Genomic DNA, 26,733 nt, shown 5'->3' on the forward strand with positions numbered 1-26,733 from the left:
TTAATAAGACTTAATTAAAGACTGGAGTGAACACTTTGAAAATATGGCCCCTAATGTCATACTGAAAAGTCTGTATACAACATTAAAAAAAGAGGGCCTATCTTGTCAAGCAGGCCCTAGCAGACCTGCCAACCCTCAGCTCAATCTGTACCCTTGTTTGCCACCAAAATGTCTAATGTCACAGGTGCAGAACTTCCCCTTAAATTGACCTCAGTGGCTTATTTTCTCACCATGGGTCATATGTTTTCCAGGACTCATCCGTTTCTTTAGTGTTTAAGCTGATAGGTTTGCCCTGCTTTAAAAAACGAGGCCTTCATATTGACATAGGAACACCTTATTTTGTAGCTGTCCATAATATGTATCTCATATTGTTGTGATAACGTACAATCCAAATCTTTAACATCACCATCAAAGACTCGTGACTTTCTCCTTTTTTAAAATCTGAATGCCCTAAATAACTTGGGACCTCACCCTTGACACTCAGTCTCCTGCTCTCTAAGTTCATCTTACTCAACTTGGACTAGAGCTGAAATTGAATTTCTCGCAAATACAAACATTTCTGATTGTATCGTTTGCAAAACATACGGAGGAAATGGAATGGCTAAAGCATTCCATTGCAAGTCCTTCTTTGACTGCTCCTTTAAGCCTGATATCTGCTATTAGCTGCTGTGTTGCTGCTACTATCTCATGTATTATGCACTTTCCACTGTATTTAGTGTACTATTTCATGTATTCTGCTACTATCATGTATTATGCACTTTCCAATGTATTTAATGTATTATGCTTTTTTTAATTTATTTGTTTTACTACATATCGTGTATTATGCATGTCTCTGTATTTAAAGTATTATGGATTTTCTTGTTGTTACTGTATCTTGTAAAGCGCTTTGTGATGGTGGTCCACTATGAAAGGCACTATATAAAATAAAGATTGATTGATTGTAAGAAAGAATATCTCATTGCGGGTGCAACTTTTTATTCCACATACACACTCCTCTAGGTCCACTAGGTTTTCTGTGATAATCATCTTTTTGGTGGGTCAAAAATAGTTGCAGGCATGTTACTAGATAATCACCTTTACTAGAAAAATAGTGAAGATAACAATAAAGCTTTTTTCATAAGCAGCATGGCATTTCTGAAAGGATTCACTTGCAGTTTTGCTCGCTGAATAGCAATAACTCACATCTTGAAATCCCCCTACCCTTTTGTTATGAAATTCTTAACTTGCTTGATAAATTCCTATCTGAGTTAAGAAATGTCAAAATGCTGGGCGTAATTCAGAGCTCCATGACAAGTATGCAATTAGTCATCGTTGTAATGTGACTTTATTAATGAATAGTACCAGATTAATTAGATGGATTTTGAGAGCTGCACAAATCTAGAAATGTACATCATTAATGAATTATGAAGTTGCAGCATATTCACTGAATGACCACTTGCACATTTATATGTATATTTAAAGAGTGGCGTTTTGGTCTCGGAATATGATGATAGTCAAACAAAAGCAAATTCTTTTTCCATCTGAAATCTATATAATTCAGTTTCTGCCTAGTGTTGAAACATAAAGGCTCTAGTCTTGCAAGCTCACATCAATTTTCTAAATACAATGTTTCTCTCAATGCCAATTAGAACATTTGGAACACAGTTTGTTTTAATTATTGGTTTATTGATATGTTGTTTTCTACCATATTATTATTATTTCTTAGCTGACACCCTTATCCAGGGTGACTTACAATTGTTACATACAATTACCCATTTATACAGTTGGGTTTTTATTGGAGCAATCTAGGTAAAGTACCTTGCTCAAGGGTACAGCAGCAGTGTCCCCACCAGGATTTGAACCCACGACCCTCTGGTCAAGAGTCCAGAGCCCTAACCACTACTCCACACTGCTGCCCCTGTTATTGTTGCGCTACTCTGCTGCTGCCTGCCAAACAGGACACATCTGCCGCAGAGAAATGAATGAGCCAATCCTATTTTAATAATACATAAACAAATAATACATAATTAGTATTACTATTTAAACTTAAACGAGTGGTTGCCATGGCAATTAGAATCACATTTCTTAACTGTTGTTAGCATTGGCAATATTCTTGCTGATCAACTTACTGTTAAGCTGGAGACGTTTATTCTCTGCTTGTTCTATTACTTTAGTAACATTTAAACTGCTGTATTTGAAAAATGCCTTTATTTTCATGTGCAAAAGCCTCACTCTCAGAATCAGAAGTGACAGAAGGAAGAATGTATATCTTCCTGTATATACAATGTATATGTATATCAAAAAAAAAAAAAACAGAATTAAAGTAAAACACCAACAAATTTTCCAGCAAAACAAAGCTATAATAATACAACACTTTGCTGACTTTCAAATTCTTCGAACTATAATTTCACTGAAAGAGTACCATCCGGCCAAGTCTTTTGAAATGATATTTTCTGTTTGTTTCATTTCTCCTTTTTTCCCCTCATTTCTGCAAAGTTGTTTGACATCACAGCAGTTCTGCAAAACTAAATTCAGAATCCTACATTTTCTAAGGACCTCTGCCAAATAGACCCTACAATCCTTTCCACAATCAGGATCTGTAAGAGTGTAGGCAGCAGAGTGTGGTGGACTCCTCTGCTATAAGCCCTATAAGAACATAAGAACATGAGAAAGATTACAAACGAGAGACCATTCAGTCCATCTTGCTCGTTTGGTTGATAGTAGCTTATTGATCCCAGAATCTCATCAAGCAGCTTCTTGAAGGATCACAGGGTGTCAGCTTCAACAACATTACTGGGGAGTTGGTTCCAGATTCCCACAATTCTCTGTGTAAAAAAGTGCCTCCTATTTTCTGCTCTGAATGCCCCTTTATCTAATCTCCATTTGTGACCCCTGGTCCTTGTTTCTTTGTTCAGGTCAAAAAAGTCCCCTGGGTTGACATTGTCAATACCTTTTAGAATTTTGAATGCTTGAATCAGATCGCCTTGTAGTCTCCTTTGTTCAAGACTGAATAGATTCAATTCTTTTAGACTGTCTGATATGACATACCTTTTAAACCAGGAATAATTCTCTCTTTGCACTCTTTCTAGAGCAGCAATATCCTTTTTGTAGTGAGGTGACCTGAACTGAACACAATATTCTAGATGAGGTCTTACAAATGCATTGTAAAGTTTTACCATTAGTTCCCTTGATTTAAATTCAACACTTTTCACTATATATCTGAGCATTTTGTTGGCCTTTTTTTTTATAGCTTCCCCACATTGTCTAGATGAAGACATTTCTGAGTCAACATAAACTCCTAGATCTTTTCCATAGATTCCTTCTTCAATTTCAGTATCTCCCATAGTGTGGAGTAGTGGTTAGGGCTCTGGACTCTTGACCGGAGGGTTATGGGTTCAATCCCAGATGGGGGACACTGCTGTTGTACCCTTGAGCAAGGTACTTTACCTAGATTGCTCTAGTAAAAACCCAACTGTATAAATGGGTAATTATAGTAAAAAATAATGTGATATCTTGTAACAATTGTAAGTCGCCCTGGATAAGGGTGTCTGCTAAGAAATAAATAATATTGTATTTAAAATGGACATTTTTATTGCCTGCATGCAGTACCTTACACTTTTCTATATTAAATGTCATTTGCCATGTGTCTGCCCAGTTCTGAATGCTGTCTAGATCATTTTGAATGACCTTTGCTGCTGCAACGGTGTTTGCCACTCCTCCTATTTGTATGTCATCTTCAAATTTAACAAGTTTGCTTACTATACCAGAATCTAAGTCACTAATGTAGATTAAGAAGAGCAGAGGACCTAATACTGATCCCTGTGATACCCCTATAATCAGTACTTTCTGTTTTCTACATGTTAACCACTCCCTATTTCCTTGAATTCCTACTGTGTTTAGTTTGAGAATGAATCTTTTATGCAGGATTTTGTCAAAAGTTTGCTGACTGTCTCCCAGGATACAGTTACCATATAGGTAATTTTCCATTTTGGATCTTATTATAGTTTCTATAAGTTTCCATATAATAGAAGTCAGGCTTATTGGTCAGTAGTTATCTGGCTCGGTTTTGTCTACCTTTTTGTGGATCAGTATTACTGTTGCATGAGCTTAGTTAGCAGTTTGTAAACAACTTATTTAATTTATTTGAGTACTATTGGGAGGATCTCGTCCGGCCTAGGGGATTTCTTTATTTTAAGAGCTCCTAGTCCCTTTAACGCTTCTGCCTCTGTTATGCTAAAGTTATTTAAAACTGGATAGGAACAGGTCGACATGTGGGGCATGTTGTCCGTATCCTCCTTTGTAAAAACTTGTGAAAAGTAATAATTTAATATATTTGCTATTTTTTTCTCTTCATCTATGATGTTGCCATTTATATCTCTTAGACATTTTCACTTCATCCTTGAATGTTCTTTTGCTGTTATAATATTGGAAAAACATTTTAGTATTGGTTTTAGCCCCCTTGGCAATGTTCATTTCTATCTCTCTCTTGGCCTTTCTAACTTCCTGTTTGACTTGCGCTTGCAGTTTCAAGTACTCTTTCTGTGTACTTTGTTCTTGGTCCCTTTTAAATAGGGATGCACCAAATCCAGGATTCGGTTTCGGATTTGGCTTGAATACCTACTTTTAGAGCAGGGTTCGGATTCGGCCAAATACTTAAGATTCGGTGAACCGAATTCGAATCCTATATCTGCCCAGACACACATCCATTTTAATACATCCCTCCAATGTGTGCAGTTCTTCTTTAAATAAAAGACACTAATCCGGTATTGAACGTAACTGTTGTATTTAATAACAAGAACACATTTGATGAACTCTGTCGCAGCTCTCAACTCTCTAAATTACTGGTGGCGCACGCACTAAACACATGCAGCTGCTGAATGCAAACATACCCCCGTATGCAAAAGAACATTCACATCACACTTTTCATGGAGTAAAGTTATGCAGTAAACCTGTAATATATAGTAACGGCAAACTGTTGTAGACTTTTGTGCTTTCTTGCTTTGTCTGTCAAACGTGTTCTAGAGATCACACTGAGAAAAAAAAAATCGGTGCACAGAAATATATATTTTTGGTAACTTTACAACTGTCAGATTTGCAAAACGTTGTTGAACAATATGCTTTAGTAAATTAAATTACATTATTGTAATGTGCCAATACAAGTTGAACTATTTGGGAACTGCTGTGTTTTATTAAAATAATTTGTAAACTATTTCGTAGCCTATTTTGATATGTGTTACACACACAGTGCATTTAAATCAACGTGGGTTTTCTTTCGCGGGGAGATTCAGGTCACTCATCACGGTAATGCTTTCCTCATAGCTCTCAGTATCAGATCAGGTGACACAGGTTGAAACGTCATTAAAGAAAATAGAGGGTTAGGCAAAGATGCAGCTCTCCTTTGTTGTAAAGGTAAAGTAAACAGTTCAGTATTTTGATGTTTCTGTTGTGGGGGGAAGGGGCTAGCAGTAAATTGTTTAAGTTTCAAACTGAAATCTTATTCCGGGATATATTTCCATTTGGTAATAAAAATAGTATTAACTAAAAGGCTAAAAACTATAGATTGTGCACGTCCCTTGTAAGTAGCTGCCAGTCTGATTTTCATTCAAAGTTTTTTCCTTCAGTTTTCTTGACAGGTTTTGTAGATTCGGTATTAGGCCGAATCTTTTGAGATGGATTCGGTATTCGGCATCCCTACTTTTAAATGCTCTGTAAAGTGCCTTTTTTCTCTGAATTTTTTTAATTGATCTATTAAACAATTTTGGCCATTTTGTTTTAGATTTTGATTTGTCTACTTTTCGGATGCATTTGTTTTGCGCCTCTAGTACTACATTTTTAAAAAAAAACTAGCCACCCTTTCTCTGTGGATGTTTTCTCTATTTTACTCCAATCTACTTCTGTTAGTCTCTGTTTCATTCCTTCATAGTTTGCCTTTTTAAAAAAGTAAACCTTAACTTTAGTCGCTACTTTGGGGGTTTTAAAAAGCACTGTAAATGAGACCATGTTGTGATCTGAGTATGCCAATGGTTCTCTGACCTCTGTTTTAGTTATTCTGTCTTCGTTATTTGAAAAGACTAAATCAAGGCATGCTCCCCCCTCTATTTGGTGCCTTGACAAATTGCATTAGGAAGCAGTCATTTGTCATTTCCACCATTTCAATTTTGTCCGTTGTGCTCCCCACTTCACACTACATAAGGTTTATTTAACAAAACAAACACCAAAAAAGTAACAGCGATTGCTGTCTTCGGTCTGTCATGGCTCCACACAGACAGACTATTTTATCTAGTGTAGGTTTGTACAGAAATAGCATCCCCATTCAGTTAGTAGGGTAATTCTATTCTTAAAACCAGTGATACTCAATAGCCAGGCCGTGGGCCAAATGTGGACCATAAAGACCACCCTAGTGGCTCGCCAGCTGTCCTTTTAAAACTGAATTACTCAATTAGGTATATTAAATCCATGTCTTGTCGAAGCGTGCAAAAATCTTGATTTTAGTGGAAGGCTACAGTGTGTTTCCTATTGGATGTAATGCTTGCATATTGTTCAGCATTGGCTGTATTCGAAGTTCAAGCGAAGACACACCCAGTTTTTCTAAATTCGGTGAGGAAAATGGTTGCAAGCGGGAGTAAGGTGTAAAGTGCCGTAAAGTGGACAGCGAAAACCATCTTGTTTAATCTAAACTGGACGGCTGATTTTCTCACTTTTTTTAGGCAATTTTACTTAAATGCAAAATCGTTGTGCTTATTATGCCAAGCCACTGTAGCAGTTTATAAAGCTGCCAAAGTGAGGTGTCATTTGAAATCAAGCACAGTAATTTCAACGCGGCATATCCTCCTGGCAGTGTTGCAAGGGCATTACAAAATTGAAAGTGTGAAATCTTCATATCAGACTTCAAATACAATTCCCACAACATTGGCAACTGTACAGGAAAAAGCAACAGCAGCTTCTCTCCGTGTAATGTGGTTACTAGCTAAAAAGAGAACTTGTCAAGGTGTGAACGTTGGAAATACTGGATGAGCTGTTTGCTGGAGTGAAATGACATCCTTAACCGTGTGAAGCAAGTTCCATGATCTGATTCGCTGGTTAAGCAGGGGGCGAGTGCTAGAAAGATTCTGTGCACTTCAAAACAAAATAATTGAATTTGTTTCAAACCAGAAGACCAGCAAGCTCAAGAGTTGCTTGATTATATGAACAAACCTGCATCTATGTCACAAGTAGCTTTGCTATGTGATATTACTAGTCACCTGAATTCTCTCAACCTGCAGCTGGAAGGCAGTGAAAAGACTGTCATGGATCTGTTTAAAAAGGTGTGTGTTTCAGAGGAGCCTTGAAATCTTTCAGATAGATTTCACTTTTGGAAAGATGTTGTATTATCCCACATTGCATTCTATTGCTACAGATGAAACCTTGATACAAACGATGCAAGAGTTCATTAACAGCCTTATTAAGAATTTTCAAATGCGATTTGACAACTTCAGAATTCCAAAGAATGTAAAACTGCAAAAATACCATACAAAAATACAGCGGTAAACTTTTATAAGGGCGCATTGAATCCTAGTTTAAAGTAATTATTATTTTCTTTTAATTTCACCATGTACTAAAAAAAGGCAAGTTACATTTCATACTAAATTCTTGCCAATTCAGTAAGGAAACAGTTAATTCCAGGCACATCAATCTTAATTAGTAAATGAATAAGTCTAATTATCTGCTATACTGTACATACAAGAGTCTTGGCATTGCAATGGACTCTTTCTACTGTAACTGACACTTGGGCCTTGACTCTGCAGGGCTGCTGCATTAGGGAATGGAATTCTGGGAAATGAGCCAAATAAAACCACCAACAGTACCACCCCATCAGCGCTATCCTTTCTCTTGAATTACAAAACAAGTATGGTAAATAAATACAATCGTAACTGAATAGATCATGCACTGTCGAGGAATGGCCATTGAAACAGCTGTGAGGATTAGATACAATGCGCTGTACTGTAGGTTGTTTTTATGTCAATCTTAGGGATACACATCTTTTAAAGTGTACCTTTATATAAGATATTTCTAATGATATAAAGGATGTGGGGGGGCAAAAAAATGCACATCATTATTGGGGCAAATTTGTATCTATTTGATATTTCCAGCAGTGTTTTACTTGAATCAAACACTGCCACATAATTCATTGCAATAAATCAAAGCAATATGAAAATAAATTAAAACATGTTCACATTTTACAGCTGTGTAGTGAAATGCACTCGCTTACATGGAAATACATGTTTTAATGATGTTTATTTTGAGAAAGTTAAATATGAAAACAATTTTAAGCAAAAGAAAAACACATGAATAATTAATATTAATCAATCAGTGTAAAAAATAATATTATGTTATAACAATAAATCTGGTGATATTTATTAATATATTATATAGGATAACGAATGCACCTCTTACAAATCCATGTTTTTTAATCCTATTTTTTAATGCATTTCTTACAGTACAATGTGAAGAAAAAAAATCAAAAACAGTGGAATGGTTCGATTTGAAACATTTTCCCCTTTTCTTTTTCCCCTATAGAAAACGGTTTAAACTTTGTGTTGTCAAAAAAAAAGTTTAATAAATCAGGTTTGTACCTTACTCAATTATTGGCATGTATATTATAGATGTATATGATTTTATTCCTGGAAAAGGTCAGTGAGCTTTATACATATCGTTTCACTGTTCGTTTCATAGTTTCGATGTGCAGTGTTTACACTGATGTTGGTGAGTTAGTTAGAACACTGCTATCTTCAACTACAAAAACACTTTTAGCTGTCAAGATTAGATCATGTCTTCCAAGACTATCAGCATGACACCTAAATAAAGCTTTTCATTGCCACTGGGCAGAGTTCCTACATTTAAAACAAATAGATAATCTATTATGCACCAGAAACAGCACATTTCTATAATATAAAAATATAGCAAGATAATAGATCATCTCTAGTTACCAGTGCAGTAATCATTCTGAAGTAAGCTATAGAAACTTTAATAGTTTGAAGAAAAAAAAAGGATTGACAATGCATGTCAACAAACTTGATCTGAACTGGTATCTTAACTTAGTTTTCCCCATCTCATTTAGCCTGACTGGTATTATATCTAAGGGTCCTACTGTATGTAAACACTGAAGCAAGTTTGGGCAGTGCAAATGCAAACAGTCAGATAATCTGCGCTGCCCACATGTGCTGTGCTCACATTGCAGATCGGTATCTGCTCCTCACTTTAAATTCCTTTTTGAAACTAACCTTGAGGAAGCTGTATACTGTATGTTTATTTCATTTATTTATGTTTTGCCTCACCAAATAACATTTTGGGCCTTGGCACATAAGTTCACATCAACTTGTAACTAAGACTTCTATTTTTCGGTGTTGAGTGTTGAGTTTTGATGTAGTTAATACTTTGCAAATCAACAGAACTGGTAAATACAGTAGTCTCCATAAATGTTCTTATAGCCAAAGTGTCCTCTAAGAGTTAGCTACCAGACACAATATGAATCAATAGATAAAGAAATACATAAGAACATAAGAAAGTTTACAAACAAGAGGAGGCCATTCGGCCCATCTTACTCGTTTGGTTGTTAGTATCTTATTGATCCCAGAATCTCATCAAGCAGCTTCTTGAAGGATCCCAGGGTGTGAGCTTCAACAACATTACTGGGGAGTTTGTTCCAGACCCTCACAATTCTCTCTGTAAAAAAGTGCCTCCTATTTTCTGTTCTGAATGCCCCTTTATCTAATCTTCATTTGTGACCCCTGGTTTTTGGTTTTTTTTTCAGGTCAAAAAAGTCCCCTGGGTTGACATTGAATTTTGAAAGCTTGAATCAGATCACTGGCATAGTCTTCTTTGTTCAAGACTGAATAGATTCAATTCTTTTAGCCTGTCTTCATAGCCTGTCTGCGCACTCTCCATATGTATTACTTGTCATGACGCACATGCATCAACATATGAAATGAACTGACTTAGTAAAAGCAAAACAATAGGCAAGTGTATGTTAGTAAACTATAATAATGTAACAGACAAACTAACATTAATAAAACTAAAGCAAAACAACACGGTCAAAAAGCTTAAATCGCCATGTACTATGAAATTAGCTGGTGGGTGTGTTTCAATCAAGCACCCACAAAACACATGTACCACTGATAACATGTACATGATAGAATTAGTTGTCGCTCATATAAAACTAGTCAAAATTAGGGATGTTTATTATGGCATGGAGTAGTATTGCTTGAATCTCATTGATATATTCTGTACCTTTATACCTGCTTACCTTTTGGAAATTACCCAGCTACACACAAGCTCTTACTTTTGCTTTGAGTCTTAAACAAATCTTTTTGAAGGAAACCTTCCTTGCTAAGTGATTATGGCTATACGACATGTTGCATTATTTTATTTTTTGGAATCAGAATGATAACACTCTCCTAACATTTCCTTTAAGCTTATGAGTGTTTGGTAAAAAAAGGTATTGCAGCTAATTGCCTCTCTGAACATTTATTAAATGGTAGTGCTAGCAAGGCAGGAAAATGCTTCAGAGAAAATGCTTGACATTTCGCTTGAATTACTTGACAAAAAACGTAATCAACATAAATAGGGAACACCACATTTAAAATAATAATTAAAAAAACGAAAGTGCTATGCACACACAAAATGTATTATAAGTGGAACAGAAGCCAATTAGGAACATGTTTCAAAAAGCAACAGCAATCCTCAGTCTTTACAAAATGTAAACTTTCAATGTCTGAAGAAAAAAAAAAGTGTACATTAACGGCCAATGTAAGATCTGTAAATTAATTATAGGCTACATATCAGGCGTAGCTACAGTCACTGCAATTGATAATAAACTTCCACCCCCCCTGGGACCAGGTAAATGTGCTGTTACCCTGACCCTGTGCTCTCACATTACTGAACTGCCTTGCAGCTCCAGCATTACATCACCACCCAACGATTGGTCCCTGCTTTGTAACTCTCACACTCTCTCGGCAGATAACACACAAACCTTGTGCTTTTCAGGGCTTGTCTTTTTTTTTTTTTTCAAATCAAATAATGAAGTTCTCCTGATAAAAATGACTGAGTTACCAGAGTGAACTCTAATAATGTAATGCATGCTACTAACAGAATTTAAAAGAAAGGAAGGGTGAAAATGAAAAACAAACCTCATGGCCATCATACTGCCCAGATTCCCCGCTGAGGCTCAGAACATGTGAGCCCTGGAATGAGTGCATGAAGAGAACCCGAGCCAAAGCTTAACTAGCCCCAGTGAGTCACATCCTTCCCATTTGATTCCAATCCAAAGGATGATGTAATGCCCTTGTCTTTTCTCCCCTACACTGCTGCCTCACCCTCCCCTCTGCTTACAAGAAAATAAATAAATAAAGAAAGAACGCAAGCTTCACTCCGTACTGGTGAAGTCACCACTAAATCTGGCAGAGGCAGCAGCTAAAAAACTTTCAAATGTAACCAAAACAGCCCTGGGCCAAGTTCCAGACGCACAGACTTGGTGGTGCGATCGTCATTGGAAACGGGGTAAACAGAAAGAGAAACAGAGCCTCCTCAAACAGCAAGCAGCTGCCTTCACATCAGAGTAAACACTGTGGAAGTCCTGGGAGTGATTTACTGGTTTTAATCAGAAACTTAAAAAAAGGCCATGGGGTTTGGACTTCAAGAAATAATATGAATCTGATAATATAAATCAACACTAATGGCTTACAACCAAGGCTGACTTTTATTAGAGAATACAGTATCTAGGGTTATTAGACGCACATTTCCCAAAGGAAAGCTGGCTCATTCCCTTCGAAGGCAGCTACTTGTCGGACACAGTGACTCCCATTTACTTTTCATTTGATGGAGACTACAGATGTAATGTGGCCCCATGCCCATTTGAACCTGGGTTGGTGGACTGTTGGACTGTCTATTAACAATAGCCTGCATCGCATTGGCCTGTTGTGAAATTAATAACTTTTGATCTGAAAAGTAAGGATGATCTAATAACACAAGTTATTAACAGTAGCAGTTGTACTTTATCTTTTTTATACATTCTCAAAAGCAGAGGGACTGTGATCATGAGATCACATGTTATCACTGTTGGAGATAACATTATTTATCACATACTGCAATTCAATGTCGGGATCATGACTGCTTGTATGGGTATGGTGAGAGTGGTGATTATGGACTATTTGACCGCTGGTCCCGCCTGTTAAGGGGAAAAGAAGAAGACACCGCCCTTTGAAAGAGGAACTGATCTGGCGATGCCAGGGGTGGACCGTGACGAAGCCACGTCCTTCACCTCCCCCCGTCAAGGGGACTGCCTGCATTAAGGTGGAAGTTGGGGAGGTGGAGGGTAGGATTACAACTGGGATTGTGACAGCACTGCCCAGGTGAGCTTACCTGAGATTTATATAACGTACGATGAAGTGATCTGATGAGAGAGCATATGTAAAAAGTCGGATAAATTAATCCTGTTTTAAATACCATTACACACAGCTGTAACAATTACTATATTCACACAATTATTGTTTTGAGATTCAGCTTTTAGTAGGGAGCTTCCCTATTTAAAAAAGGGTATTAATGCTTGTGACAGGGTAGCTGTCTGTCGTGTGGGTGCGTGTTTTCAGTGCTGAGTGACATGCAGGCGATCGAGACGGTTATTTAACACACTGAACAGCTCACGTGACACTACCAGCAATGATAGCGCACAGAGTACATACAACACAGTGTATGAAAACTTTGGTGGGATCTCCAGTAATCTCTGAACTAATCTTTTCTGTTCAATAATAAACGAACTCTGGCTACTCGCACGCCTGTCAGCGGTTTCGACTTGCTTACTTACGCTTCGGTATTCAACCCTGGTTCTGGTTCTGTCTTACTCACTCACTCATACACACACACTGTGCTGAAGAGCTTGATCATGGTGTTTCTCTTAGCTGGCTGTAGTGTTCAAATTAACGTTGTTTTTCCCTTGGCTAATCAGTTGTTCTAGCGACCGAACTGCTTGGATTGTGTTTTGCTGTTTGCACTCACAAGGAAGAAACTAGCGATTCTGGTAAGTACAATTGAATGCTTGTTGCTGATGTAACTACATTAGCTGGTTGAAGGAATTAATTTTCTGAAGTGTTCAGAGCTGTGGTTGATTGAAGTGAATTTAGATTCTGACCCTTCCTCACCAACTACTCCAGGTAACTCCTCGTCCAGGCCCTGGTACTCTCCCATATAGACTACTGCAACTCCCTCCTGGCCGCCCTCCCTGCGTCCACCACCCGTCCGCAGCTCCAGCTCATCCAGAACTCCGATGCTCGCCTGCTGTTCTCTCTGCCTCACTTCTCCCACACTACTCCACTGCTCCACTCACTCCACTGGCTCCCGATCACTGCTCGCATCCAGTTCAAGACTCTTGTACTCGCCTACTGATGCCTTGACCAGACTGCACCCAGCTACCCCTAGACCCTCATCTCTCCCTACACCCCCACCCCGACCTCTCTGCTCCACCTACACTAGAAGACTGGCAGTACTTCCTCTACGCTCCCCTGCCTCCAGAGCCCTCTCTTTCTCCACCCTTGCCCCGCAGTGGTGGAACGACCTTCCTATGGATGTCAGGACTGCCCAGTCCATGACCACCTTCCAGCGCCTCCTCAAGACACACCTCTTCAGACAACACCTGTAAAACTCAACCCTTCCCTTCTGGACAATATAGCACTCTGCCTTTAACTTGCACTTATCTGCTCCCTACTTTTTTGTATTTAATCTTGCACTTATCCCAATCTGTAGTATTTTGTATTTCACTTGCACTCGTATCTAACCCTGGTGTAACTATCAACACTGTTATCTGCTCTTGAACTGCCCCGATATCAAATCGTACTGTGTTTTGTATTTGCTCTTATTAGGACTAAAGTCATTGTATTTTGTATCTTGCTCTTAATTGTCCTGTAAATCTTGATATGTAGTTTTTGTATACAACTAGAAGTCGTCCTGGGTAAGGGCGTCTGCTAATAAATAAATAATACATATAACAATGTAGATCTACAGTACAATACAAATTACACAGACACTGTAAGGCTCAGCAATGTTCTCTCTTGTTCTTGTGTATTTTGCTGCCATCAAAAGATAACAACTACTGTACTGCACAGAGTACGAGCAAGAGTACGTTATAGCATTTGAGAGGATTAAAACATTTTTAAAAACAATGCTAGTATTTAAAATGTCTTGTTCGAAAACATTTCTTGTTTTATAGTACGTGTCTTGTGGCTCTCGGCCATATGAACATTTTGGTATGTGGCTCGTAGGGTCAGGAAGTTTGGCCATCCCTGGTATAACAGAAAACATTGAAAAATGCACCGCATATGCAACCATTTACAAATCCAGCCATGAAAACTGCGTACAATTTAATATTCAGCATGCACATGGCATTAATTATCTGAAAGCGTGAAATACTGTTTTTTTGCCAGTGATTTCATTGTATATTTCTCATCAATCTGGGAGTTGAACATTTCACTGAGCACACATGCAGAATCGATACATGCATAAAAAATTAGAACCACCTGTGGAGGCTACAAGACGTTGGAAGGTGTTCAGTGGTATAAGGGGCCATTTCCCTTTATACAATAAACGTATAGACATCAGCCGACCCAAACAATGCAAGCAACATAACCTTTCTCTCTCCAGTTGATTAGATGACAGTCATACCTATAATACCATGGCAGAAGCAGTTTTGCAAACAAATCACAATTCCTTCATTAATTGTACTAAGAAAACAATGTCCCTATCTATCAGTTCAGGTCGAATTAACATAGACACTGAATGTATTTCAGAACGTCTAGAATGAACAAAACCTACCTTGTTTTTGGACTGTTAGAATAAAAAAGTTTTATTACTATATATATTGACAAAATGTTTTGGTTTCTTTTTAATCACTCGATCATTCATCCTTGACCATGACACGCTTGAGTGACTATGACTGAAGCATATGCACTTAATCACCTAATTAGTAAGACAGTTAATTGGACACTGGATATGGAGTGATTTCAGCTGTTGAATTGCAAGCTTGAAAAAAAGCAATAAAGAAAATTACAGAAAAAAAACAATATGCCACGTCTGTCAAGAGAGCAGATCCTTCGTGCAATCGGCATGTTGGAGGGTGGACAAGGGCAGCGTACTGTGGCTCGCCACCTTGGGTGCTCACAGCCAGCAATTTCAAACATGGCGAGACAGTATAACCAGACATACTATGTCAATGACAGGCCACAAACCGAACTGGGAGACCAAGAGTCACAACACCTACCCAAGATCGATAGATCATTTTGGATCATCTTCGTGATGTCAATTGTTAATTAGCACAATAAAAAGTCACTGCATCTGCTCTAAAACAGAGTTTGTCATTTTTCGATCACATCTAGTGAATTTTATCCAAATATAAGTGATAAGTTTCTTTTGATGCACAGTATCTACCTATTTATCTATCTGTATGTTAAGGGGAAACCTGGTGGTCTGGTGAGTCCAGTTTTGCATTTCTACTCTCTCCTCTGCCAGCTTCCAAGTGCAAGTTTCGCCAAGGGCTTCTGGGCGAATCCTGAAGTTACCACTTTTTTTTCAGCATTCCAATTTGGCGAATCTAGATTGGCCCAGACCTTGAAAAAGACGACTGGGCGAAACCCGTTTTTTCAACAGTTTTCACAGAATTTCGTGGCAAGTCTAGTTTCGTCCAACGCTTCAACATCGATGCTGGGTGAATCTGGTTCACCCATGTCATTAATTTGGGCGAGTCCAACATAAATGATGGTTTTATGAGTCCCAACATAAAACCAATGTCACCTTACAATAATTGATTTTGAGTTTCAGTGTTTTAAAATAAAATATCAAACAGAACAAAATTTCAATGTACCATTTGTAATTCAGTAATATGAGAGAATTGGTCAGGGGTCTGAATACTTTTGCAAGGCACTGTATATATATATATATATATATATATATATATATATATATATATATATATATATATATATATATATATATATCTCAATCATCATTATCAGCCTTTTTCAATCCACTGCTGGATGAAGGCCTACCGAAGATTCTTCCACAAAAGCCTGTCTGCTGCGTCCCTCATCCACGTTGCTCCGGCGTGTTTCCTAATTTCATCTTCTTCTTGGTCACTTTATATCTCTTGGGATCCAGTCTAGTATCTTTTTGGTCCAGCAATGGTCTGTTCTTCTTGCTACATGTCCGGCCCATTGCCATTTCAGTTTTTTCGCTCTTATAATAACATTGCATACTTTTGTTTGCGCTCTTATCCATCTATAACCCAGGTTATTTTATGCTTGTGAGACGATCCCTAAGTAACCAGAGTTTTCATTGCAGTCCGTACTTTATTGATGGTCCCTTACAGAAAGAAACGTCTAGAACTTTCTTTCACTTCCCATTCCTTAGCGCGTGGTGAGCAGAAAAGACAAGAAGGCAGCCTAGAGATTAAAATAACAAGAAAAATATTGAAAAATATTGAGTAATTCTTCAAGATTATAGAAAATAGAGTACCAGAGAGATTGGGGATACTGAAACTGAGCCAAGTTCGAATGGTTTTTCGTCTGATAAAAAAGAAAATAGAGAATCCTGGCTGGTTTTTGTTTTTTGAGATTTAAGAAGATCCCAGAAGTTTGACTGCTACAACTTCGGCCAACTTCAACTGTCTTCAGTGTCATTCCTGCTTTATGAGCAAGGACAAACCTTGAAAACCAACACTGCTCCAACTTGGCGGGTGGTAGGAATAGTTGAATAAAGTGCACAAAGACTGTTTTTTATTTTTTTTTGATACTTTATTTTTTTTTTATTTTATTGAGATCTCAATTCTACTGTTATTGCGCATTGTATTTTTTTAAACTGTATTGAAATACAAAGAAAAGTTTTGGCCAACTGATCACATGAGTCCTGTTGTTCATTTGAATTGCTTTCTAACCATTCTATATATTATTTTTTTTCCTTGAGCATTGAACCCATAGGGTACAACTGGACTAGATAACCAGCCTCCTTTGAACCTAAGATTCAGATAAAGATTTGATACCTCTATTAGAACCGTTGCTTACCCTTAAAAGGTTAAGTACTGTGTTACACATCCATTCCTTCCTTTTCCTGTCTCTTCTTGTTATTCCCAGCATGCATCTTTCCATACTCCATTGAGTCGTTTGTAATTTTTGAGTCATTTTTGCATTGAGGGTCCAAGACTTTCCTCTTGAGGCCTTTTTAGAACCATGCTTAATCTTCCAAAGGCACTCCAGCCCATGTTTGAACACCATCAAATAATTAAGCACATGAGAGTAAAAGTTGTGTGTTAGTCATATAAGTACATGTAAGTATTTTCCACACTTCTACATAACCCACAAGAAGCTTACAGTTAACCCATCAGGGAGTAGTCAGCGATGAATAATAACAGTAATTATTCATAGATTGGCGTAAGAACAAAACATTCATTTTGGCAAGCTAATTCTGAAAAGCTGTCAATATGTGCTCCAAACATTGCACCACCCCACTACTCTAACAGCTGGTCTCCCAGACCCAGATTAGCACAAATATAGGGCAACCTTGCCTAAGGTAACATTAGGTAGTCCCAAGATTAGTGCTATTCAGTGAACTCAGCCTGCAGAGTTACCACTTGTCTAAGTTTTCCTGGGACAGTCCTGAAGGCACTGAAAACACTTTAAATTATAATTGAAATGCTTTTTTTTCCTACAATGCACAGGGAAGTATTATGACAATATTTTAAAGGAATGTGCATATTTAACAAAATAATTCTAAACTTTCTTAAAACACCAGGTTCTATTGCTTCAAAAGCTGGCATCTCTACTAGTGGAACAACACTGTCATAGACTCAATTCATTTCTCTGGTGAAAAACTTTGGAAAATGAAACACTTTTTAGGGCTCAAGAAACCCGCACCTGGTATTATAGGGTTTATACTCACAAGTAGAAGTAACTTCACTGATCAAAACCACATGGACCAATTAGAGTATTTATTGTACTACTAGTTCACATTACTTTTTAATGTACAGCACAAAGGATAATATGTGAACTCAGTCATTTATTTTCTTCTACACGTGCACTTTCTACAAGTCTTTATAAAATGATATTATTTTGTTGGAGACTGGCATCGGCACCTGCAAGGGTTATTTAGGATTTTGTTTTATTTAAAGGACAGAAAGGAGGGAAGGGTCTTACAAAAGCAATTTATCATAATTACAGAAATTCTGAAGGGGAAATTTAAATCCAAAGTCATTCTGTCTTAAGCACCTATGAAAACAACATTAAGGTTCAGTTCCAGTTTAACTAAAAGGGTATGTTTATTGTGAGTTTTACCGTGCTCACTATCAATACACAAAATGCACTGTACCAGAAATACAGTCCTGCAGTCAGATGTACAAACATTACTATAAACAAGACCTGATAGGAACAATCGGAAAACTAATTCCGATATCAAAAGTCATGTAAACAGTTTTCTGAAAACTTCAATCCATGTATACAGTTGAATTCTAATTAGACTTTCTATCGTTAATCATGTAAACAAAGAAAAGTGACGTTTTAAGAAAATCAGTTTTCTGATTCAGTTTTCCGAAAACATTAGTTTTAGGAAAACACTTTGTCATGTAAAAGTACTGATTGATTCACAGCTTAACAGGATGAAACAGAGAAACATTTTTAAATTACTAATTATGTATACATTTGTAATTGTACAACCACAGAAACCTGTAATCAATCAGTACGTTTACATGACCGGATATTTCTGCGATAGAACGGAGACCAATCCAATATGCTTTATCGAAGTGTCAGGTCTTAAATTCAAAGATTACTATCCTATACCTCTATTCAGATTCCCCAAAAGCTCATCCTGTTCTATATTACCAGTTTCTTTTGCAGACATTATTTTAAATGATCACATCATTTTAAAGCTGGAAAACATCTGCTGCTTCAGTATGGGCTATTAACAAATACATACAACTTTAACAAATACATACAACTTTAACAAATGTATTACTTTATCCCTAACTAGACAAATGGATGCATGCAGACTCAGTACAGATTTATTATTATTTTCTCTGTTTTCTAAAACCACGTGCAGGAATGAAGGTCAAAGTTTGCATATGTGCAGTACGCTATCGGAATAAGTTTTCCGAAAACTGTGTTTACATGACATACATTTTGTTAGTTTTCGGAATTGAATCAGAAATTTCTAGGTGCTGTTTTCCGAAAACTGACTTTCTGAATATTCCGATACATTTTCCGAAAACTGTGTTTACATGACTTTTGATATCAGAATTAGTTTTCGGAAAACATTATGCTCATGTAAACACACCGAATGTCAAATTCTTCCTGTAGTTTTTTTTTTATTAAATTTGAAGATATTTACAAAGTTACCGTAAAACTTCAAATAATCGCAGGTCACCAATACTCGCTGGGTCTCGAATAGGTACCGGGACTGCTGGGAAATATGGTAAATAGACGCCGGATCTCTTTTAAACGCAGGGTTATGAATAATATTATAATGCGCATCATACTGAATGTTCCAGTCAATACACACACACCGCTGTACAGTGAGCTCACCAATTCGTTTTTCAACAGAGATGAAGAGACCCTGAGGCTCAGGTTGAATGATAAGAAAACTGAATTTAATTTACTTTAAAAGGTACACATATCAGGGTTTTTTTTTTTTTTTATGATGTTATTCATTTTAAAACCAGTTGTGAAGCTTTTTTGAGTGTGCTGAAAGTAAGTAAAATACAAACTTGTTTTCTGATATTACCAGGGTTGCCTTTTAGTGTATTTGAACATGTTTTTATTTTATTTTATATTTATTTATTTATTTATTTATTTATTTATTTAATATTATATTATATTATATTATATTATATTATATTATATTATATTATATTATTTTATATTAACAGCAGTGTGGAGTAGTGGTTAGGGCTCTGGACTCTTGACCGGAGGGTCGTGGGTTCAATCCCAGGTGGGGGACACTGCTGCTGTACCCTTAAGCAAGGTACTTTACCTAGATTGCTCCAGTAAAAACCCAACTGTATAAATGGGTAATGTAAAAAATAATGTGTAAAAAATAATGTGATATCTTGTAACAATTGTAAGTCGCCCTGGATAAAGACATCTGCTAAGAAATGAATAATAATAATAATTAATAGTATTTAGTGCATTTGAGTCTTGCAATGAATATTCATATTTTGCTCCTTTTCCAGCGTTTTCTTATTTATCAATGTACATGTTATAAAAACAAATTTGTCACTTTTGCTTTGATTTTGTGATAAAACTGGTACTTGTATTGATTTTATTATTAATCTTTAAACAGTTTGAAGCATTTTTTGAGTGTGTCTTGGGCCAACAGTATGAACATATTTTTTGTATTAACACACTATTTCATGCTGTTGTTTTGCAATGAAGATTAGTTGCTGGTTAATTTTTCATCGATTGTCCATGCTTACCAATGTACACGTTTTGAGGGTGAACAATAAATACAATATGTGTTAATAAGGATACTTATTGCTTTTTATTAATTTTAAAACCATGTTTGTTTCTTTATTGTGCTGCAAGCCTACCTTAATACACGCTTGTGTTTTGATATTTACAGGGCTGTCTTTAGTGGATTCTACTGTTTTTATTATTATTACAATACAAACTGTTATTACCCACTGACACAACCTTTAATGGCGTTGCTGGAATGTTGTAATTTACTTATGTCGTTTCTATAAGGTTGTGTACAGGCAGCTTTTTCATGATTGCATCTGAAGTATTTGCAGTTGTTAGTGATCTTACATAATAAACGCAGAGTCGGAGAAGGAGTTAGAACATTTTGAGTGCTGAGTGCCGGCACTCTGCTACAGGAAGTGCCGAGTGGCCTGCGGTGTCCTGGGACACTGCCGTAAGTGTCCTGCAAGGGATTGTATTGTACTTTGTGAGTGGCCTGCGGTGTCCTGTACTGCGTGAAACTCACAGTATTAATTATTATTGTTGTTGTTATGATTAATATTAATAATTACGTATGGAATTCTTTGGGGTGGTATGCCTATATTGTCGGACTTTAACGTGATAATTATAAGTTGCTTCTGGCTGATACTACTGTGCTGCCTGGGACACTGCAGTGAGTGGCCTGCATAGGATACTATTATACTGCGTAAGTGGCCTGCATAGGATGCTGTTTAATTATAATTCAAGAACAATCCCCAATGCCTTTTAAAATACTGAAATATGAAACCATTAAAAACATACACACATGCTTTATAAATGTGTTAAAATAATAACAAACTAACATTAAATCAAATGTGAATAAACCCTGTTACATTAGCAACTTGTATATGTGTTGCGTGCATTGTATTAGAAATCCAATCAGAGCTACCTGAAATTGGACCAATAAGATACTTATGTCATTTATGTCTTCTAACTTTGAAAGCTAAATAATACAGTTTAACTATGTCATGTAAGTATGCCTTTTCCTGTAATGTGTCTAGTTAATTACAATGACTTCACAAGTTTTACAATAAGGTAGCCTATTTCTTTACGTCTTTAAGTTATGTACTCTAACTTACGTACTGTAAGATTGTAATTTAGATTTCTGTGCATTTTCTTTTTTATGTGGCACGTGAAAATATTACCAATATCAACCATAAAGTTATGAATAAAATTTAAATAACCATGTATCACAGGTACAAGAATTTATTTGCATGCTGTCCTTATTGTAGTTTCAGAGTGCTACAAGACAACATTTATTGCAAAAGCATTGGAATTTTTCCATCGCTTTCGAAGAAAAAGATGAAGGTTTGAACTGCTTTGCATACATACGTAATCATTTTCAAAAATTAGAATTGTCTGTATTGATTTTATGTCGATGACCATATATCTATTCATCCCTCTCTCTCTCTCTCTCTCTCTCTCTCTCTCTCTCTCTCTCTCTCTCTCTCTCTCTCTCTATATATATATATATATATATATGTGTGTGTATATATATATTCATTTTCTCATTTCATAATGTAAACATTATTATTATTATTATTATTATTATTATTATTATTATTATTATTATTATTATTATTATTATATAATTTGTGTTCTTTATTTCTCTGTCTACAGAAAATTACATAATGTAATTGTGGTTTACTAACAAGTTCATCAAAAAAGCAGAGATTGCACTGGTCAATCTACACTTCAGCGCAGAAGCAACTTTAGGAGCCACTTAGTGAAGCATGGTAAGTCATTGTATTCCTTTGAATATAATAATACATTGAAAATATAACTGCCAATAAGTGTGATTTTATGTTTGAACTTTTTTCTTCTAATTTTACAGGGTACAACATTATATGCAAAACAACACCTAAAGGTAAATTAAAGAGTTATTTTTGTTGTTGTTTTTCATATGGGCTAATTTATTTTTTGAAAAAAAAATATTATAAAACCAAAGTGCTAATTTAAAAAAATGTGTTATAAAAAACAAGCCCAAAAATTAATTCCTACTTAATGTACAAGTACAGGTATTTTAGACTACAGTATTATATTTCATGGTAATTATTGTTTCCACTGTGTTTCAGATCAAAGTTATTATTGTTCGATAAAAGACTGTATTTCAATGTGAAATTGTTCCAGCAAGTATATCTATAATTAGGAAAAGCATACTTTATTATGTGGGTTTTTTGTTGTTGTTTATTTTTATAGATACATCAAAGAAAGATTTACAAATTCCAGTGAATGTCCTTGAATTGAAAAGTACATCTGGACCCCCATCATTGCAAACCAGTGCAGTGTGTGCAAATCGACATTTACTTGTCACACATCATTACGACTCCATGCTGCACACCAACATGGCTCTGGCAAGGACCCCATTTTTTGTGTAGATGTGCTGAAAGGAATATACTTCACAGGAAAAGCACAAAGTGGTCCAAGGGCTCCAGTTCACGTACGGAAATCTTTTACAGCACAAATTCTAGATTGTGGACTTGAAGAATGCCGAGAGTTCATGGCTCTTGCTAATAGGAGTGGCAATCCAGGAATGGAATGCTGCCATTTTCAAAGAACGGTGCATTCACTCCCATATTCACCTCCAAATCAATTATGCCAGCAGCCCCTTGACAGACTTTTGAGCAAAGGATTAAAATCTAACTTTCGGAAAGATGAGTGTGCAAGCATGGCATCTCAAGCCTCAATTGAAGGTGCTTGTGCAGTTCATCCAGTGCTTTATGATGCCCATGGCTTTTCAGAAAGATATTTTTATTTTTTAGTTTACACTGGTAAACAAGACTACTGGTGTCGTCACATTTGACACAAAAACAGGGCACTGGTACTGCCAGTGCAAGGGAAGTAAGAAAATGTCATTCTGTGTGCACAGATACTTGTCAATGTGGTGGATATACCAAGAAAAACAGGAGGTGCTCTGTGAAACTGTATCTGAATCCTTGGCAGACCATGAAGATACCACCAGTGTTGATGGCAGTTCCATTGCTGTAGAAACATGTCAATAAATTTACATTTCACTACCGTACATATTCATGGAAAGTGTGTAAGTATGTAAAATATATTTGTATTTAGTGTCTGTATGTATTTCCCCGTGTTTTGATGTCTGTATTTTCTTATGTTGTGATTGTGATATCTTTTCTGGAATGCATGATTTGGGGAATGTCATAATTCAAGGAAGTAAAAAGTCCAACAGGATGTTTCTTTTTACTAATCCTACATACATTGCAAAATTAAAGCAAGAATTGAAAACAAGAATTTGTATTTTTGATGAAAATGTGGCAAGTCATTAATTTTACAGTGATATTTTTATGTGGTATGGATGCCTTTATTAATAACCTCCACACCATTGTTTCCCCTCTTCAGACAACTGCTTTATTCGATCACATCAAGAAGGTGATGGGTTTCTGTGCTAGCCTTCATAAAACATCATTAGTCCTGGATGTTCTTGGTCCAGAGGTAAGACCTCATCATACAAACACATTTATGGAGTTCCTGTTACAATAATAGAACAAACATTAACAGAAGTGAATCACTCAATAGGGTCTGTTCTGTACAGTTGTATGAAGTAAGTATCATGCTGTGAACTTTCAGATTCAAACTTCAGTATATTACAGTTTCTCCCAGTTACACATATACGTGAAGCATTATTTTAGCACCAGAGTCTTGTGACAGAGGAGGATCTGCCAGGGCTATGTAGTCACAGACAGTCTCTTAATGACCAGAAACAAACTACGATTTTTCTAATGACTGTTTTGCATTACAGGTTACTATCAAAATCCTTCAGAAGCATGAAGGTCTATGCAGATACAAAGCTAAGATAGCTCTTGTCAAAGCAGACTGCATAGAATGCAGTGCAGGACTGTAGTGTTGCAGTAGCATGTTAAGTAACGGCCATTGACTTAGTGTCTGTGTAAACATGATTTGAAAGGGTGTTGTATCAGCTGTTTTAAAAGGTAGTGGGACTGTAATTGTCATACATTTGTATTTGAGAAATCAGTCAGACTTTTTTTTTAAAATAAATTGAAAATATCTGCTTGTTAAAACACCACATTTACTAGCAATGTACTACTATTGACTACTAATGCCTTACTTTGTATTAAAAAAAAAAAAACGTTGAATTAATTGTGCCATGCTGCATTTTAAGATAACTTGTGTTATTCTCATGCACATTGCAACCGAGCTGTCTAATTTTGACAACAGTTGGGCCTGTGTTTTAATTTGTAGATGTCTTGGAATGCCTTGGAAACCCATTCCTGTGCCATTCATCCGGAGAAGCCCCTTCCTCCTTTTCTATTTTGTAATTTTGTTATTTTCTATTTTTTTTTATATACGACATATATTTGTTTTAATAATGTTTACTGAATAAACTTACAACAAGTTTGATTGAAGCATAATTTTGTTTTATTTGGTCTACCAAAACAATTCAACTAAATAGCATTAATTGTGTATGCATCTCATTGTATTGATTATCAGACAAATATTTGAAGAGACATCCCTAAAGATGCCTGTTGTTAAGTTGCAACTTCCATTACCTCTTCATCTCTTCCAGGCTTTGTATTACATGTGCCCCGCATCTCCTGTTGCTGAGCAAACACACTTTTACACATATTTCTTAAGCTTGACTTTCCTTGCACACATACACAGAGAGACCATTAGAAAAAACAGCTCAGTCCAAGTACAAGGAGATTTGTATCCCTACTTCCTCTTTCAATTGCTCTGCAGAGAACAGGGATGTTTGTCACACTATCAACAGCCTGTTTAGCACACAGGACACTTACGGCAGTGTCCTAGGACTCCGCAGTCCTCTCACAAAGTACAATACAATCCTATGCAGGCCACTTACGTAGTAAAATAGTATCCTATGCAGGCCACTCACTGCAGTGTCCCAGGCAGCACAGTAGTACGAGCCAGAAGCAAATTATAATTATCACGTTAAAGTCCGACAATATAGGCATACCACCCCAAAGAATTCCATACGTAATTATTGATATTAATCATAACAACAACAATAATAATTAATACCATGAGTTTCACGCAGTACAGGACACCGCAGGCCACCGCAGGCCACTCACAAGGTACAATACAATCCTATGCAGGACACTCACGGCAGTGTCCCAGGACACCGCAGGACACTCACGGCAGTGTCCCAGGACACTGCAGGCCACCCAGGCACTTCAAGTAGCAGAGTGCCGGCACTCACGGCACTTCCTGTAGCAGAGTGCTGGCACTCAGCACTCAAAATGTTCTAACTCCTACTGAATAGTTGCCGGTCTCAAATAGGTGCCGGGGCTACTGGCAAATATTGTAAATAAACGTGGGGGCGTTTATTTAAAGTTTTACAGTATGTGAATATCAACACTTCTGCTTTTGCTTCACAAAATCAAATCACTGTGCGTCTCCATACAGGTTTCCGGGAAATAAATATAATTAGGATCACATGAAAAACTAGTCAGATTGTTTTTAACTTTTAAATATGCTGACAGTGTAAAATGCATAAAATTGAAAAAGAGGAAATTATTCTCCAGAGCATTGGCTAAGGATTGAGCAGACATACAGAAAAGTGACACACAATATGAGTTTCTCTTTGTTTCTGTTAAACAATGTCAACCTCATTAATTGTCTCATCCAATCAGGTTCTGAGTAGACACATTATTATGAGATCATTGAAACAAATGGACTCTTGAAAGTTGCTTTTCTGGTGACATGTATGTCAAGCAGCCTAAGTGATCCATTCCAAAAAATAACCATAAATACATAATACACAAAACACACAAAAACTTTTATTCAGTTTGAAAAAACAGCAATCAGTGGTCCTTACCTGTAGAAAACTGAGCTTGAGCTAAGTACCCTTGAGGCACAGAACTGTCGCTGTGTCAATTACCTAGAAGCTCTGCTGTGTCAGACATTAATGCTTAATTCTAACTAATCTGTAAAACACTGAACAATTCTCACTTTACAGACTTGTGCCCACTTCATATGACATTTTTGAATCCCGATATATTTTTTGAATTGTAGAACTTGCTTGATGTGTTTGGATGTGTTATATTCAGAGGTGAAAGTAACTTTAATTTCTTACCGGTACTGTATTATTGTTCAGTTATCGTCATCCGTCCGTCCATCACACACCCCCTCCCCCTCTGTCATCCCTTGCCAAGCCATGTTCTTACGAATGGCATTGGACTCCACTTTTTACGGAGGTCCAACACTTGAAATGAATAACAAGTGACAAGTGGTGTTGTCCTTTTATCCGTAATGATGT

The 26,733-nt window shown here is 36.7% G+C and overlaps 1 protein-coding gene and 1 long non-coding RNA gene across 4 annotated transcripts in view; one reads left to right on the forward strand and one right to left on the reverse strand.

Moving 5' to 3' along the window:
• Positions 1–26,733, reverse strand: part of LOC117400636 (cyclic AMP-responsive element-binding protein 5-like) — a 141,497-nt gene that overhangs the window by 43,404 nt on the left and 71,360 nt on the right. The window contains exon 1 of one of the 2 annotated variants that reach the window (XM_034000859.3): positions 11,145–11,452. The exons of the other annotated variant lie outside the window; for it this stretch is intronic. Within the exon in view, the coding sequence (XP_033856750.1) occupies positions 11,145–11,158 (14 nt within the window). The 5' untranslated portion in view covers positions 11,159–11,452. Of the gene's footprint in view, positions 1–11,144; positions 11,453–26,733 lie in introns of those variants that run through there. 2 annotated transcript variants of the gene reach the window in all.
• Positions 11,531–24,851, forward strand: LOC117400637 (uncharacterized). Of its 2 annotated transcripts, XR_009327662.1 has the most exons (7): positions 11,531–12,365; positions 21,710–21,785; positions 22,098–22,213; positions 22,312–22,344; positions 22,677–23,517; positions 23,838–23,930; positions 24,699–24,828. It is a non-coding gene; the product is annotated as an uncharacterized LOC117400637 (long non-coding RNA). The 2 variants fall into 2 exon arrangements; XR_004663365.2 differs by lacking the exon at positions 11,531–12,365 and having other exon boundaries at positions 21,501–21,785; positions 24,699–24,851.

Source organism: Acipenser ruthenus, chromosome 4 (genome assembly GCF_902713425.1).
Source record: "Acipenser ruthenus chromosome 4, fAciRut3.2 maternal haplotype, whole genome shotgun sequence".
In the NCBI taxonomy this organism is placed as follows: Eukaryota; Metazoa; Chordata; class Actinopteri; order Acipenseriformes; family Acipenseridae; genus Acipenser; species Acipenser ruthenus.